General features: G+C 41.2%; 1 protein-coding gene across 1 annotated transcript; it reads left to right on the top strand.

Annotated features, from left to right (window-relative positions):
• Positions 1-13941: 13941 nt before the first annotated feature.
• LOC311241926 (fibroblast growth factor 23-like) lies at positions 13942-16579 on the top strand. The gene is made up of 3 exons (XM_084330880.1): positions 13942-14229; positions 14328-14431; positions 15072-16579. The coding sequence occupies exons 1-3, from the start codon at positions 13992-13994 to the stop codon at positions 15510-15512; spliced, it is 783 nt and encodes a 260-aa protein (XP_084187006.1). The 5' UTR covers positions 13942-13991; the 3' UTR covers positions 15513-16579.
• Positions 16580-18359: the final 1780 nt, after the last annotated feature.

Genomic DNA, 18359 nt, shown 5'->3' with positions numbered 1-18359 from the left:
TCAGAATCGCTATACAGCTGAAATGGAGAAGATCTGTTAGAATTTGGCAATTTACAAAGGTCATTTCAACACAGCCCTTGTTTTCATTGAGAACAAGCAGCATTTGCCCCCGCCCCTCCTCGTGCAACATTCTGTTTATATAGTAATGCCACAGTGAAATAAGACATTCGATTAGGGGAATATAATAGCAAGCGCACAGTAGAACTGTATCTGCGCATTGTCTTGGACACTGCTAACCGGCTGTCCTAAAGTGTCTGGCTTTGGGTCAGTGTATTTGAGTTGTAAAGATTGCAAGCTTTACTGTTGTTGCCAATCGCCGTGGATAATGATGTCTATTGTCCTATAAGCCAATAAAAAATAATGTAAATAGTTAAAATGTGAAACAAATGGAAAAAGAGAAACGGGAGCTATTTTAACGCTGCTTTATCGCAATTGCCTAAAATGAGGCAAAAACAGTTCAGGTTGCACAAAGACCATCAATGATGGTGCCTAAATGTTTTGGTATGAATCGTTCCCATACACATATTTATTTTATTCTTATTTATCTGTTTGTTGGTGCGTTTGATGGAGTATGCGTGTGTGGTCGTGGGCCATTCGCCCCGTCAGCGTGCTCTGCAGTAGCACTGCAGTGCCAGGGTGGTGTTGGAAGCTGTAGGAGGCTAGTTTTAAATGTGATTATCAGAGAGTCAATGTGTGGCATTGGGCTTAGAGGACAGTGCAGTCCCTCCCTCTAGGGCGGATGCACACTATAAGATATCCCCCAAAGGTTTCTTGAACTAGGGCTAATGAAGCTCAATAGTTGCCATTCCATCCACATTTCCTAGAGAGAGGTGCTTTAAGAAAGCCTCTTCTAAAAAATTAAATAATGTAGGATTTTAATGCTGTTTTTCTAAGTCTGTGGTTGGAAGGCCTTTATCAGCGCTGACTCATGTCAAAATCTTGTTGTGTGCATCCATCCTTAGGTGATCTTAGCTTGTAATTTCTGCAGCTGTTTACTTGAAAAATATTTGGAGGCTATAGTTCCACTCAACAACCCCCCCCGGTTCAGTTGTTCAGTTTATTGGAGCAGAGAGGAAGTGGGACTATTTTAACCCAGGAAAGACTCACGGCGGAGCGCTGGCCTGCCGGCTTTGTTGTTCGTCAAACCCTCCGCAAGAATGTGGATCTGCCAGGATGACTGGCAGCTTCCCACATACCTGAGCTGCCCCCCCTCTGAGCACTGTCACCCGCCCCTTACCACCCCCACTCCACCTCCACCAGTCCCTTACCCCCCACCCAGAGCAGGGACCTTGGGATTCCTACAGTAACCCAGGACCTTTGCTTTCAGCCTTTTCTTAGTTCAAGGTCAGAGTCATGGACCAGTCTTTGCCCCAGTTCAGTGGCCAGGGTGGTGCCGTTCTCTATAGGTCTGGGCAATACTGTTGTTTATCATATGGTATATAATCTATCTGTGTTATCATGATGTGGTTTATATATATATATATACTGTATATATATATAGTGAATTTGTGATACACAGTTTTGTTGTCTAAATTGAAATGTTTGAGAATGTTGATCACAGCGAATTCCCATTCAATATGATGCACATTGATTGGATTATCTTAACGTGAGTTTTGATACCTATAAGCAGATATTGTGATACTGATGCATTGTATATTGATATATAAAATTTAAAAAAAGGTTCTTGTGAATATATAGTGATCCCCGCCCCCATATCACCCCCAGCCCTACTGTTTCCCCCGGAATAAGATCACATTACCTTATTTTATGCTTTTATTAAACCGAGAGTACGTTTCACGCAAAAAAAACACAAGATGAAAGATTGTTTTCTCTCTCTCAACCAGAAATGCACTGTTTTTATTGGTCGCCGTAATAACAGGCGCCAGGACACCTATATCAGCCACCTACTGTATATCTGGCTACAGTAAATAGGCCAATGGGGGCTACAGATGTTAATTTCTTCATGAGGAAACATGTGTCAGCCGGTGATCTACAATGTTTTGAAACCGTCTTAACGTACTTCCCCCCCTGTGAATTCTGAACCCTGTCTCTTTGAAATGCAGCTCCTCAACCCCCCCCCCCCCCCCCCCCCCCCCCTTGCCCTCTCCTTTCCAAGTAGTTCCTGGGATATTTCTGGGGAGGGGACATCTGCAGAGTTAATGCAATGCATGCGGAGCAGGCAGAGCGCCGAGTCACGCAGAGCCCTCTTCCCTTCCCCTCGTACACTCTGTCTCCTACAGCGTTTCCTCTGGGACAGCTAGTGCACTGATCCTAAAAATGTGTGCCCTCGACTTTCAGACCGGGGCTTCCAACTCTCACACAGAGCACTGTGGCACAGCACACAGCACCGCGCGCTGAGAGGTCAACTGCTATGTGTGATTCATAAACTTGGTATTCTCTTCTAATAAATGCCTTTCTTGTTCCTTCCTCCCACGTAACGAGGAGAGGCTATTTGTTTTTGACGATGATATCATGTTATCAACATGCCATGGTGATGGTGATGTCATAAAGCTAACTTCACTGGGAGTCGAGATCAAAAGTTTTATCATCGACTAAAAGGAAAGACCATTACGGATGAGGCTGCATGTGGTGCCATAGTTTAAATGACCCGTCACTCTCTAAAGACATTAAGAATTAAAGCTGCACTACATAGTTTTGGGATGGAGATTTCCACCTCTGAAAAGTCCAAATAGTGTACGATAGATCTTTAGTATTGAATAAAGAAAGTGTCCCAAGAGGAAAACTGAATCCCTCTGAACACTGTATGAAGCTAGAAATGATCTGTTTGGCTGTGGTGTGCTATACCCTCCCACCATATTTAAAAAAAATAAATAAAAAAAAAAACATCTTCTGAAGTTAATGTCAGTCGACGTGGTTTTCAAACGTAATTTTGTTGAATTTGTGTCGAGATAAGAAACGGGTTCTAAGCATTTGAAACTTAATTATTCTAGAGGTCATTTTTTTTTCTTACCAAATTTACATTGTGAAGCTTCTAACTTTTAAGTACGTCATGAATACATGATTATTAGGTGATCAAAACACAGTTCACATATTAAGTAGAAGGAGATGTTGAGTTGATCTTTGTGCATAATGTGTCGTAGGGGGGCTGTCCCTTCTTAGGTGATTAGTCCACTAATCAACTGTTCAGATCTTAGTCGACTACTGGTGGATTTAGTCTATTCATAAATTGGAATATTTTTCACTTTGTACGAGTTGCTCCTGAAAAAAATAATACTGTATGTGCACCTCCCTGACACGATAATGACATTTACAAAATACGTATTGGTCGTGGATTAACTCAACATGCAAAGAGATAATTGTACACAACAACTGAATTAATTAGCATGTCTACAATGTGAGAAATGTTACAGTTTCGTGTTAGTCGACATAATGCTCAGACTAGATTAGAGATCTTCAGTTGCAGGCAGCCCTGGATGTGAAAGTATACACAACAGTGTGAACCTCATGCCAATCAAGATGTCTAATGTCTCTTAAGCGGCACCTTATCACAGACATCTTTAAATTAAAATATCTTGTTTTAAGAAGTGCTCTCACAATTATTTGTATCATGCTTGAGCATGGTAAATGTCAAGAAACGGAGCTCGATCTCTAAAAAGAGTACAGACTTATCTGTACAAGAAGCTTCCCTTTCAGCTTTGACCAAAAAGTATGATCCAAAAAATATCTTGCTTGACCTTTTTTTCTTTTTTTTCACAATTATCATTGGTGAAATGTATGTTAATTTAAGGTGAGGAAAAGTGTCTTTTTTCTTTTTTTATCACTCAGTGGGCTTGATGCCCGAGGCCCCATGCTTTATTAGGTGTGTGTGTGTCTGTATACTCTTCATACAGTACCACTACTGACGGGCAATAACCTCGTATTTCAAAATTTGCTAATATTTGCGGTTTTACTTGAATATAGTCCTTTACGCTGTGAGCAGATTTCGTGGCCCTATAAGGGCTCATGAAAACCATTCAAATCTCAGTGTATAACTTCAAGAATACCATGCCACGTCAATCTGAAAATCAGGTGATTCTCCTTAATTCGTAAAAAACATTGACCATTTTTGGAGATTCGAGGTTTTCACCCGACAGCAGCGATGCCCATGTTATTAGTGTGTTAGCAGAACCATCTCTTGTTTTGTTTATGTGTTCTTACCCCTGCACTAAAGGGAGTGAGCCTCTTATTCCTCTCTGTTCATCTCTGTTCACATAATTACCTCACCCTCTGCCTTAGTTTGGGTTTGCTAAAGATGATTGTAAAATAAGAATAAACAAACAAGACTTCTTCAATCATTTCGTTTCTGAAAAATGACAATGCTAAGTAAGGATATTAAAAAAAGAAAAAAAAAATTTCCTTTTATTTTTGTACTATGTGCTGTGCACAGCAGTCGACTGTATTCATGAAATACCAATAAAAGTTTGTTTTTTACTGGTTGTTGGTACGGTGTTGTTTTCTCATGTATTGGTTGGGTTCTTTATACTTGGTTAGTTCTCTTTTATTCAAAACAAAGGCAGGGCAGTAATTCATAATAACATAAGCCACCCCTAGCTCTTTGACGGCCAAACCCGAGTAAAGTCGGGTTATCTCGGCAACCGTTGAGCGCCAGAAACCAGAGTATACTCGGGTTTTGATCCTTTGATATTTTTCTTTGATCCGCGTTCTATACGGTCAGCCGGAGCCCTCTAGGTGTCTCTGATTCATCTACCTACGTTGGAATTGCAATGATGATCAAATCTCACCAGGTGGCAGTATCGCCTACCTTTTGAACTGGGGATATCACTTGTCTTGTGATCCACTCCGGCTGTTTCCGCCTAGGAGTGGATCACAACATAGCAATCGGTGGAAGATTTGGTGCCCCAGCTATTCTTTCCCGTATGGTATCCATGCCCAATATACACGAGTAATTGCGATCGACTGGGATCTATTCATTTTGGAGTACTTTCTGACTTAAGGTCTATCTTAGGTAACCTGCTGGTATTTTTTTTAACGTAAAACATGCTTCTGTACCGATCACAGTGTCGTAGTTTACCGGATGTAAAACTTGCTTTTGGTAATGATCACAGTTGAGTTAAAACGACCCCCCCCCCCCCCCCCCCCTCCCCCCTGATGATTTTGTGAAGACACATATGTACATGGTATATATTTGGGGCTTCAGGCGATCAACCAGAACGATTTGGGCTTATTGCATAATACAGTAATGTGTCATATCTCGCGATCTATGGAAAAATACTCGATTATTTTGGAAATGGGGCGATGTTTAGCGTGTAACAAATGACAGTGTGTAGAAATGAACTGATTAGTCGGTATTGGACTATGAACAATGCCTGTAAAGTGAGACATACTATTGTCTCCATAGCTATAATACAGAACACACTAAGGGTCTGCAAACATCGCTAAAATGGTCAATAACGCTGGCGCCAAACAGTGCAGATGGCGAAAGCTGGTGGCCGTCAAAGAGCTGGTAGTGGTGCCATACTCATTCAATAGGTTCATTGATCGATGTATAATGGGATCATATTGGGATGAAATTACGATACTGTCATGTCATAATACAAAAATCTGTTGTAGAAATTATTTATAATGAGCACAAAATGAGATTAAAAATATTTTGGGATTATCATTTGGTTTTGATTTGATGTCATAGTTATGCAGTTTGTGTGATGCTTGCATAGGTCAGCAAGTACTGTGATATATTAATATAGAAATATTTCAGAAAATACCTTGACGACTATGATATTTGTTTGTCAAATCGCCCTGCCCTGTTCAAAACTGAAAATATTTCAGATGGCCTACTTTTCCCACCTGTGGCACACACATTGGGCCACGCTCTGGTTATTCAAGCCCTGGAATACAATGCTGAAACCAGGGGCGGAGCTTCCTATAGGCGACAGGCGGTTGCCTATAGTCTACGAACAGGTCGAAAAGTACCTCGCGAAAAAAAAGATAATCTACTAATTCCAATCTGGCTTCAGAACATCCCACTCCACTGACACATGCCTTCTCTATTTGAACGACCACATCAAACAAGAGGTGGACGCGGGCAAATACTGCGGCATGGTCATGCTGGACCTCCAAAAGGCTTTCGACACTGTCAATCACTCCATTCTGATTGACAAGCTAAAAGCAATTGGTTACTTTTGATACTTAATCAGTGAGCTGGATGCAATCCTACCTGGAGGGGAGAGAACAGATGGTGGAGGTAACCGGTACACTGTCCCCCCCTTCTCAGTGAGCTGCGGTGTTCCACAAGGAAACATACTAGGACCGCTACTGTTCCTAATTTATGCAAATGACATGTCATCAGCTTGTGACTGCAACTTGTTCCTGTTCGCGGACGACTCAGCCCTGCTGGTCTCTGACAGGGACAAGTTGCAGGTTGAAAAAACCCTCAGCTCTGAACTCGGCAGAATCTGCACCTGGCTCGCTGATAACAAACTATCATTACACCTGGGTACACCTGAGTCCATTCTCTTCGGTTCAAATAACAAACTCAGCAAGGCCAATGGCTTCTCTGTTACAGTGGGTGACAATATTGTCACAAGGAAAGATGAAATTACATACCTGGGTTCTATCCTAGAGGCAAATCTTTCCTGTGACAAAATGGCAACCAATGTAATAAAAAGTGTCAACCAACTAACAAGATTCTTGTACCGGATCTCCTCTCTGGTAAACAAGAATACCCTGAAGACTAACAGGAGTACTCATTCAAGGGTACTACGACTATGCTTGCACCTCATGCTACCTGTTGTAGCCAATTTGATGATTTTACCATGGTTACTTTATTGTATGAAGGTGCTGTGTTATTGTGAACATTGTTCTCAGGCACAGCGTATTTGTATGTGTGTCACAGGTGCACAGCGGGAAGGAATTGGGGAAACGTCACAGGAAAGCCACACAGTTTTTCAACCGTACGTGTTTTGTTTGTTTTCAGTTGTTTGGAGTTATATTCAGGTTTAGTTTTGCAACACAAGTCATTTGTTTAAGTTACAGTTTAAACACAGAGTTTATGTTATGCTTTGCTTTATCCACCCTGCAAGCGGAAATAAAACCTTTTAAATGCACTCAACGTGACGACTTGATTACTGTCAACAGCATTGGAAAGAGCTTCGTACCATATTCCCTCACTGGCATCTTTTTGTTGTTCGGTTGCCCTTATACTACCAAAGCACCTCAAAGGCACTAAAAACAAGATTACAAACATCACAAAACAAACTGGACAGACTATTGCTTGACCTTACTCATAAAACCCACCTCACCCCTGCCAATTTTGACATCCTAGTGTAACAGGTACAACCTAGTACCTGCCACGAAACTTCGACCGCGCCTTGAGTGGGAGTCGAACCCCGGGCGTCCGCACGGGGGGAAGCAACACAAACCGCTGCGCCAAGAGAGGAATTCCTCTCTAAGCGCTGAGCTTGAATGCCTCTGGGGAGTGAGTTTTACTTCCATGCACCATAGTCACACTATCGCGGTGCATATCCGTTACACTAGGATGGCTTAGAGTAGACGACAGAGTACAGCAGCTTGCAATTATATATATATATCTGTATGTTGTGTATGTCATAAATATAATTATGAATTGAAAATGGGGGACCCTGGTGTAAAGGAGACGAAAGTATTTCTCTGGTCTGCATCCCCTTAACAATTGTGTGTATTGAGCCGTACTGTATTGTACCCATTCCGCAATCTGTTAATAAAATTGTCAATCAATCAATCAAGCCTAGAGCGTCACCCAGAGTGGGGCGCCAAGAACTGCATCCAGCAAAAAGCAAAGCTTGCCCTATAGGCAAGGGCTCAAGCTTGCCTAGGGCACCAAATGTGCTAGGTCCGGCCCTGGCTGAAACCTACTCCACACAGTGCACCCAACGCCGGTTTCAGCATTTATTTGGGCTTGTACACAGGGGCGGACCTTCCTACAGGCGATATAGGCGGTCGCCTAGAGCGCCACCCAGAGGGGGGCGCAAAAAAAATTCTAACATAAGGGAAAATTAGCCAAAAATCTAAAACGGTCGGTCGGTCTGAGCCTCAGCTTTAGGTGTTCACAGTCAGAACATGCTAGAGCGCTGTGCATTGATGGGTATCGGTCAAGTGTTTATAGAATTGAACGTTGAGGAAAGAAAGACTAACGTTAGAGAACTATGAAGAAAAAAGCAAAAAAAAATGAATCTCGCCTAGGGCGCCAAATGGGCTAGGTCCGCCCCTGCTTGTACAGACTGGAGCATGGCCCTATATTGACTTTGCATATAGTTGTATGGCTATATAGCCAGTGCTGCGGGTGTCCAACATGAAGTAGAGCCAGGAGGACTGTGCTGAGAGAGGATTCCACTAACCCACAACATCATCATTGATAAGTACAGTAGCTAATAAGGCTGGGGGGGGGGGGGTCCAGCATCCTGAACTTACCCTTAAAGAAAAAAGGTTTTGCATACAAAAAGTAAAAGGTAGAATACATCTGTAATGCAGTCAAATAACGAAATAATTAAATAGCAAAAAAGGGTACTTGGTACTGCACCTTTTTTCACATGTTTTGTTTTGATCTGATGTTGAGTGGAGATAGATGGTGGGTTGTTATTGCAATGCTGGCCACACCTTAGGTAGAAATTCACAGTATACTAAGTTATATATAGCTATACTATGTATATATATATATATATATATAATTTATATATAGTTATATAACTTGGCAGACCCTGAGGTGTGGCCAGTAATAGCAACCCCTCCCCTATCCTAACTCATCTCCAACCCACTCATCACACCAAAACAAGAAAATGTAAACAAAATGCAATACCAAGAGCAAGAGGACCTTTTTGCCTAGAGGTCACTGTTGTGATGACATTACAGATTCTACCTTTTAAGTTTGATCAATTGATTGAAATTAAATTGAAAATAATTCAGCCATCAGCATAACTGGACCACCAACCACTTTAACATAACTTTTGAAGCATTGGAATACACGGACACCATATAGAGAGCAATGTACCTTTATTTTGTATATTTAAATACAATAAAAACACATTGAAGTCGAATTTTCAGTGGAGGACTTTTACTTTCACCAGAGTACTGTTGTCTTTGGGTTTGTCCGTTGTTGTGGGTTTGTGTTTGTGCACATGGTTGATAGTTCATTTGAGAAACTTCGGTTCAGATCTTTTAATTAGCCTACTGCTCCGTGTATGTCCTTTGTTCAGTCATAATGAATTACGACATCCATGGTGCAAACAGACAAGTTGCCACTTGCCAGTGGTAAATTCAACCATAATTAAACTTGGGTCATTCATAATTTATTGTCTTTCATTGTCTTTTGCCAAGATGCAATTTGTGATTCAAATTTAAGTTGCTTTTATCTCTAGATTTTTAAATATGGATAGACTACAGTATACTTGCACACTAGAAGGAGAAACAGAATGCCTACAGAACTAGCCTACCGCTAAGCTTAGATAGTGGCTCCCTCTGGTGGAGGACCTGTGGCGTTGTTGGAACTGGACAGGTAATAAAAAAGAAAACAATGGGGCTGTACAATTTTAAATTGAACTTTGTAGTGCATTCAGATTTAAGCCTATAGACTGTACAGTCAGTTAAAATTATACACATTGTTTAAAATTATTTAATATATGCATAGCGCCCTATTTTTTTTGTATCCAGTAAGAATTGGAGACGTCATGGAGTTAACATAGGTTTACCAGTAGTAGTTCAAAGCATAATGTAAACACTTAAGGCATAATCTAAGGATCTAAGGAAGTTTAGAGGCTCAATCCGTAATACAAATAAAATGGAGACATGTTTTTTATTCTCTGGTTGATTCACAGTAGAACTACACTGAACTATGGGTAAATTTAAGAAGGTTTCAAGTCAAATACCAATAGGGGAGAGTGGGGTGAGTAGTGCCACTTTTTACTTAAAGTGCCTTTAAAGCAAGGGGATTACAGTAATGCCCCCAACTAAAATATGTACATATAGTTTAGGATGTTGTGCATCCCTGGGGCCAATCACTTTGGATCTTAAATAAACTGTTTCAGAAATATAGCTTTAGAAAAAAAAGTGGTTTTGTGGCACAGCTTGCCCCCGGTGCGGGGTAAGTTGTGACATTAGAGAGAATACACTGGGGTAAATTGTGCCATTGATAATTTTATGTAAAACAGATCATTTTAATTTCAAAAGCGGTAAAAGCATCCTGCAGATCTTCATCTCCTTTCCAACCTGACGTATAGTCTTCCCCTGTTGCACCTCTTTCACTGCTCTTTCCAACTTCTCAAGAGGAGTTGAAACCCTGTCTGTCTTCCGTTTGTATATCTGCGTGGCATGATGGATTTTGGTCTAAAATTAAGAATATCACATAGTTTTAGTGATCAAATGCAAGAATGCAATGTACAATAACAATAAAATACAATAAAGTAATATATATAGTTAATAAAATAAGTTGGGGCAACTTAACAAAGAGAATATCTGGCACAAATCACCCCAAGCCTACCATTTTGAAAAAAATGCATCCCCCAGCTGTTTTGAGCTAGCATCATGCTAACTGTATAGACTCATGGTGTAGCTTACTAAAGCACTAAAACATGTGTGAACTGTTTTCAAAGTTGTCTATAATTCTTCAAACACAGCAATCAAAAAACCTTGATCATACAAATTTTACTTTGGAGGGCAAAAAACTGTTTTTTGAACTTAAATGTGCTTACCTCTCAAGCCAGGTGTCTCCCTTCTCTGCAGGTTGAGTGAAATGGATGCCTCTTCAAAAATATGTTGTCACATGACCAACTTCTTCTATGGTTTTCTAGATAACAGGGGTGCCCCTTGGCACTACTACATGCCCCTTGGCACTACTCACCCCACTCTCCCCCATTGGTATTTGTTTCCTACATACTTGCATTTTCATGGTATAACGTTACACTGTGCAATAAAATATATTGAATCATAAATATAACTTATTAAGTAAGGGAACACAGCTAACTTAAATGCTAATCAATATTAGGCTGCAACCACCTATATGTATTCAAGTTGTCTACAGGACACATTAAAACTAGAATAACTTATTCCCATAAATAAAATAAAATAAAAAAGGTAACCTATAGATTATTGCCCCTTTTCACTCTAATTGGTGGCAGTGGTGCCAAACTGGCTAGAGCCGTCCCTGAACTCTATAAGGATTAACAACAAGGACATGTTAAATTGCATTTGCTGTATTCTGTAGCTGCGTAAAAGGTTTGTTTGCATTGGTTTGATTGATTGATTGATTGATTGATTGAAAAGTTTATTAACAGATTGCAGAAGTTGGAGTCATCGTCTGGGTCACAGCGACTGGGTCAAAGGAACACAGTGACTTTTGGGGAAATTCGCTTATTTACCCTGGAGTTAGACAAACAGATGACAAGCAAATATATTTTAATATTTTATTTTTTTATTTTTATTAGAAATGTTTTCCTCTGTAAAAAAATGCAGTGAATTTTTTTTTTCTTCAAAAATGGCCAAGCTCTCTGAGCTCTCTGATCAGGCCTGCAGTGCTCACATAACTGCAGTAATGCAAGCTGTCAATCACTCAAGTGCAACTTTCCCTGCACGGGTTGATCTTTTTATTCTATTATCCAATCAAAATAGGCAATTTGAGTAATCTAAGCCCCGCCCGTGCAACTTTGCGCACGCTACTCACGAACGCGGGTTGAATGATTGACAGCCCTCAACGGTCTGAGACTCAATCAGAGAGGAGCTGCGCGACATGGCATAGACCACTGCACTTCCGCGTTACATGGAGCTTGTGAGGAGGAGGGGGGCGGGGGGACGAGAGCGCGAGGGAATCAAATGAATGCGCTGCCTTCCCCCCCGAACCTCCCATGAGCTCAAAATACCGGAAGTGGTGGTCAATTGTTTACACTTTCCATGGGATAAAAGAACGTGTCTCGACTCGAGTCGGACTTGTCACGATGGAGAAGCTGCAATATTCAATGGAAGATGAGATCGGTCACTGCTTTGGCTGTTGTGTGGTGAGTGGATTTAAAATATATATATATTTTACAGTGATTATGCTGTGGCCTTGCGTGTGTAATACACCAACACGGTTCCCGCGGGCACCAGGTAGCCCCCAAGGACCACATGAGTCGCCCGTGGCAAGCCTTGCTTGCGTTTCTAATCAAATATTAACACTTTGATTGCCTAAGGCTAAATTCATGATATACCATAGGTTGCCAGCTCTATTTGTCTATGTAGAAGTTCCCCTTCTTTGCAGGGCTATAACTTTTTAAATTCTATTGCTAAATTGCCATTATTAGGGCCCATTCAATGTCCTATATGTATTGTTCAGGGTGTATGAACGTTAAACTTTTTCATTCACATATTCATACTAAAATATGATCTAAAGTATAAGTATGTTTTCATCTCTTTCTGCAGCTTTCTCCAGAAAGTGATTTATAGCCCCAAATGCATTATATTGATGATCAAATAGTTTGATAGCAATCGGCGCGATATAAAAAAATCCAACTGGACGGACTTCTGGAAGTTACTACACGTAATCTGATGTTGACCGGATGGCCGAGGGGGCGTTTATAATTCCGTGGGCAGCGTTATACCATTCATCTAATGTGGGTCAAATGTTCATCATAGCAGTTAGTATCGTACACATTGAAAAATAACGCTGAATCTTACCGTATCTTCCTCGCGCCGTTGGGCGATGAGCGTGGAACAGACATTTTCCTATTATGGGATATAGAAATATCCGGTCCATTTCCAGGTTGTATAATAATATATACGTCCAAATCATGTTGTTTTTTCGAGTTATTTGCAGCGATCGATGTTCACTGTGTGAAGACTGAGTCTCTCTAACACTAGCGAGTGCCCGGACCCCATATGGAGTGAGTCCTACCGGGTTAAAGGTAACATCCGTTTTTTCGATCTGCCGATCGGCCACCAGATGGCGGTCTTGAACCGCTAGAGGATTGAGAGGAGATCACACTTGTGTCTCAGGGCCCCGGAAAGGAAATATGATTCCGATCACAGATTTTTGAAATATTGATATCAAAGACGAGTTACGGCGTCTTCGGCAACTTGAGCATGGCGGGGAAGGACGCCTAAAAGCGTCTTCCGGCAGTTAAAGTGTTAATATCGCCGCGGGGAGGGGGGGGCATAATCCCATGAGACAATGCATTGGGATCTTGTGTCCCCAACACTCCTCCTCTCTCCTCTCCTCTCCTCTCCTCTCCTCGGTATGAATTGAAAATGGGGGACCCTGATGTAAACTAGACGAAAGTCTTTCTCTGGTCTGCATCCCCTTAACAATTGTGTGTATTGAGCCGTACTGTATTGTACCCATTGCAAGTTGCTGTACTCTGTCGTCTACTCGTTGTCAAAGTGGGCAGGGGTGAGGTGGGTTCTAGGAGTCAGGTCAAGCAGTAGTCTGACTAGTTTGTTTTGAGATGTTTGTAATTTGGTTTTTAGTGCCTTTGAGGTGCTTTGGTACCATGAGGTGCAACTTGCAAGCATAGTCGTAGTACCCTTGAATGAGTGCTCCTGCCAGAGTCTTCAGGGTATTCTTGTTTACCAGAGAGGAGATCCGGTACAAGAATCGAGTTCGTTTGTTGACTTTTTTTTATTACATTGGATGCCATTTTTGGATGGCGTTTGGAGTAAAAACAGACCTGTTCTGATTTGCGGTGGGTTAATTAAGAGAGTTAAAAAAATCGGATTGGGGGCTTTAATTTGAATGCGTCAAGATCTCACCAAAACAGATTATTGCACAATAAGTCTACTACATGTTGACTGGCAGCATCCAGACCAGAGCATCAGCAGGGTCAATCAAGGGAGGTGGAAGTGCCCCTTCCGCTGCCAGAAAGCCGCGCACATCTGCTTTGGGGGCGAGTGGCTGCGTGAAGGATGTGGAGGAGCAGGGGTGGCACTCGGTGCCTTTAAATAGGGACGCTTCACAACTGTTTGGACAACAGATCAGCTGGAGGACGTCTGAACAACTCGCAGCAGCAGAACGTATATCGATTTGCAACGAAAGGATGGAAGGACGTAAGAACTCAGGGGTGATGAGGGGATGCGTAGTCCTACTGGCTCTCCTGCTCGCGGTGCACCATCGACTGGTGGAATCTGCCGCCAATCCATCACCACTTGTTGGGTCCAACTGGGGGAACCCACGGAGATACGTTCACCTGCAGACATCCACAGATATTAACACCTTTTATTTGGAGATCAGTTTAAATGGCCATGTGCGCAAAACTACGGTCAGGAGTTCATACAGTAAGTACTTTGGGTATTTTTTTTTGTTTCTTTTTCTGTCATAAATGTTGGCCTCTGTGTTTCTAGAATGCTCCAATATAATCGTCTTCCTTTTCCAGGTGTGATTTTACTCAAATCTGAAACGAGAGAGCGCATCGCCATCCTTGGCGTCAAAAGTAACCGTTACCTGTGTCTGGACGCAGAGGGGAACCCGTTCAGCTCTGTGAGTAAACAGTCTGATTCATTGTTCAGATGAGGCTATTTGTTTTTATTTAGTGGACAACCTATGACTCAACTCAAGTAACTTCATATGTCCAATTTGTTGTGTCTCTATTCTGGCCACAACGAGTGTTTTGGCATGCATTTCAGACTGCTTTCCTAAAAGACCAATCACATTTTACGCACGCATTTTTACAAGTTTAACAAAAGGGAAATTGACCTTTAGCACATTCTGGTGTTTTAATAACAAAACCAGGAGGTTTCCGAGCTGTGTGCTACTAATATGATTACCAGGGGTGTAAAGTACTTGAGTAATTGTACTTCGTTACAATACCTAAGTAGGCCTACTGTTTTGGGGGATTTGTACTTGAAATGAAAACTTGGCCCACGATGGAATGAGTTTGAGACCCCTGGTCTATCCCTTTAAACAAATAATTTACTTTAACTTTTTAGTACTTAAGTACATTTAAAAGTAGGACTTTTTTTTTTAAAACTTTTACTCAAGTGTGTTTTTAGCCAGATGACTTTTACTTGAGTCAGATTTTGAGACGGTACCCATACTTTCACTTCAGTATAATTTCTGGGTACTTTTGACACCCCTGATGATTACACCTTACAACACGGTCGCCTCCTTCTCTCTGCAGCCCGTCTGCCTCAGAGACGACTGCCTGTTCCAACACAAGCTGCTGGAGACCCACCGTGACGTCTACTACTCCACCAGGACAGGCATCCTGTTCAACCTGGAGGGCTCCAGGCAGATGTACGCCGTGGGCCACAACCTGCCGCAGACCTCCCTCTTCCTCTCCGAGAAGAACACCGTGTCGCTGGAGCGTCTCCTGCACAGGGGCAAGCGGAACCGCGTCGTGGATCCCTCCGACCCGCACAACGCGTACCTTGGACGGACCGAGGAAGGATCCGACTCCCGGGCCGCACCGGAGCTGGACGACACTGACCCAGAGAACGAGCCGGGGGACGGTCTCGACGGTCTCAACGCCTCCAGGGAGACGCCACTGGCACCGCACGACCCTTGGAACGTGTTCTCCTCCTCCAACCCAAGCCCTCGAATTACGGGAACCATGGGATGAAAGGACATAGCCTACCTGTATTCGTATTGATTGATTGATTGATTGAAAACTTTATTAACAGATTGCAGAATGGGTACAATACAGTACGGCTCAATACACACAATTGTTAAGGGGATGCAGACCAGAGAAAGACTTTCGTCTTGTTTACATCAGGGTCCCCCATTTTCAATTCATCATAACATATATGACATACAGTACATGACATACAGATACAGTACTGTTACATCTAGACATTTATGACATACCAGATCTACAAATATACAGTACTGTTTGTGTACACTTTCTTTTGCCTTCGTATTGTGTTTCTGTCGATTGTTTTTTACAGCTGGTGTGAGAAACCCACGATTTAAAAACAAATATTGAGGTGACAATCCGTTGGCACGACAGATGCATAACAAGATAGGCAGCCTAATCCTATACCTCTGGAGGTAGGACTCCATCTGTTGATTTAAAAATGGGCAGGCGCGTGGCTATAACGTGAGAATGTAAATTATACTAATGTTGTGAAACAGGGGATGCTTTTAAAGTTATTGTTGAGAGTGGGACGGCAGAGGTCAGTTTTATTTTAGTAGTCTAATTTTGGAAGAAGATAGTTTTACGCACAACCGCGCTGTTTACCGAGTCGGATTATAGGCATTTGGTTGAATCTCAAATAACCTAAACAAAATGACAGCCATTTATTGAAGTTCTTTATTACTTGTTTATCAGTTTTGTTGTTTTTATTTTTTCTTATTATTTTTATATTTTTTCATCGAGTGTTCAATCTAATTGATGACTTGAAGGAATGCCAGTCAAACTACAGGGTAAAGAATTGCACCATACAGTGAGGTGTAGTTATGATTTCAAATCTAACCTCTTGTTCTGCAATTTGAGACAAGAAATGACAGGTGCTGGACACCACCAGCAAACAACGATATCAGCCAATCCAGAGAGTATTTATTTATTTAAATCAATTCATTTATTTATGTAGGGTATTTATATGTAGTTGAATAAGACAAACATGATGTATTTGAATGTGAGTTGGAATTTGCTGATGGAAACTTGAGTGTTGGTTGAATTTGAGAGGAAATAAATTCATGATGAGAGATGTGGTTGAGTGTTTTCTTCTTCTTATGTTTTTCTTCTCAACTTATGTACTGTACATTTCTTTTGAGGCTTTGTGAGCACCATAGGCAATGTCAACCTGGAGGCTATTCCTTTTCACTGGTGAGTGAACTATTCAAGTGTAATACGTAAGCAGGTTTAATATTGAACCCGGTCACTATGAAGTTCTGGTGATTGGCTGAATATCCCACATTCACGTTGCTTTACCAGTCTGTGAGAGTCATCTCACCAAAAAATACAAATTTAAAATGTTTTACTCTAAAGTGGAACTATTTTAGTCAAATACGTGACTTGCCAAAGAATTACATTATTAACCGTTGTCCTGTTTAGCTTTGTGTTTAACTCTAAATAGCCTACCTACTGCAGGGGAAGATTAAAGAAAATGGTATTTGAAGATGCAACATAGTAACAAGTGACATTGTGACTCACTAACAACATAATATTAAAACCCTTTGACGAGTATTTTATATAGGAGTGCACCCAGTATACCTGCAGGGAGGAAACACACAATTCAGAATAGTTAGTTTAGTTGTAGCCTATAACCCAGGGGTGATAGTTATTTATAACCCAGCAGGGGTGATAATTAGTTGTAGTCTATAACCCAGGGGGTGATGTTTTTCCAGTGCTCGGTCTGAGAAGAGAAGGAACTGATCTGTATCTGTTCTTGTTACATAGGTAGGTTGGCCATTATTATGTATTTGTTGCTTTTATTGTAACCTTGTCATACCATGTAAACATCAGATTAGTATAGGCAGGTTATTTTGTATTCACGTTATAGTTTGTGGTGCTGACTAAATGACCTTTAGTCATTTTCGTTTCTATTTCCCTGTAGTAGAGTCTCCAGAATGCCTGTTGAATGACTCCATCTGAGGGTCATTACTCATTAAGGGGTGGGGGCGATAAAACCTGAGATCCACAATCATTCATGGCCTTTTGCCATTATTGTTGGATTGTGTGTGAACTGTTGATTCACCCTTTTGCTTATAGTAGCCTTATTGTGTGTGTTGGTTTGCTTACTACATACATTTATTTGTGTCCTGTGACACTTAGTGAGTGGAGTTATTGTTTTAGTGTTTATCCCTCGCCTTGTTTTATATAGTTTGTTCTCCTTCCCTTATTCCTATCGTTTGTTTATGGGTTCCATTCCCCTTTTATTTAATAAATATTATTTACTTTGGAAAAGGTTTGAGTTACTCTTTCCTCCTGACCTGTGCTGTAAATGCCCATACTGAATGGGTTGGGGTTCACAACAACTCTTTCAGATACATTTAAACATGTAAATATGTGACAGTTCTTTAATGACATCCGATGGGAGGAGCCTCCCTCTTCTCTCCTTTTTACATCCCTCAAGGTATTTCTTCCTATGCACCAAATATGGGTATTCCATGTTTCAGAGTATTTCATGATGTGCAAAAACAAAAGACAAAAAAAAAAACACATTCCTCAATGAGATTTTATTGGTTGAGATTCCTCAATAAGAGATCAAATTGCCCCACGTTGTCTTGCGTTAGTGAAACTGTATATACTGTGTCAGTAGTATTCAGTGGTGAAATCCTTCACTGAAGTGGAAATAAGGACACCCTGATAGAAGAGTATGTTGCCCCCCCCCCATTCAAAATTCGACATAAGTATTTACTTCACTGTGTAAATCAGTATAAAGAAAAATCTAAGTCCATACACAGAATATACATGTACGTTCAATATAATACCATATTTAACCTCCTATCCAGTAACCTCTATAGG

The sequence above is a fragment of the Notolepis coatsorum genome, assembly GCF_963971535.1.
Source record: "Notolepis coatsorum genome assembly, chromosome: 15".
Taxonomy (NCBI): domain Eukaryota; kingdom Metazoa; phylum Chordata; class Actinopteri; order Aulopiformes; family Paralepididae; genus Notolepis; species Notolepis coatsorum.
Note: the sequence above shows the minus strand (reverse complement) of the source record. Positions and strands in the feature narration are given on the sequence as shown.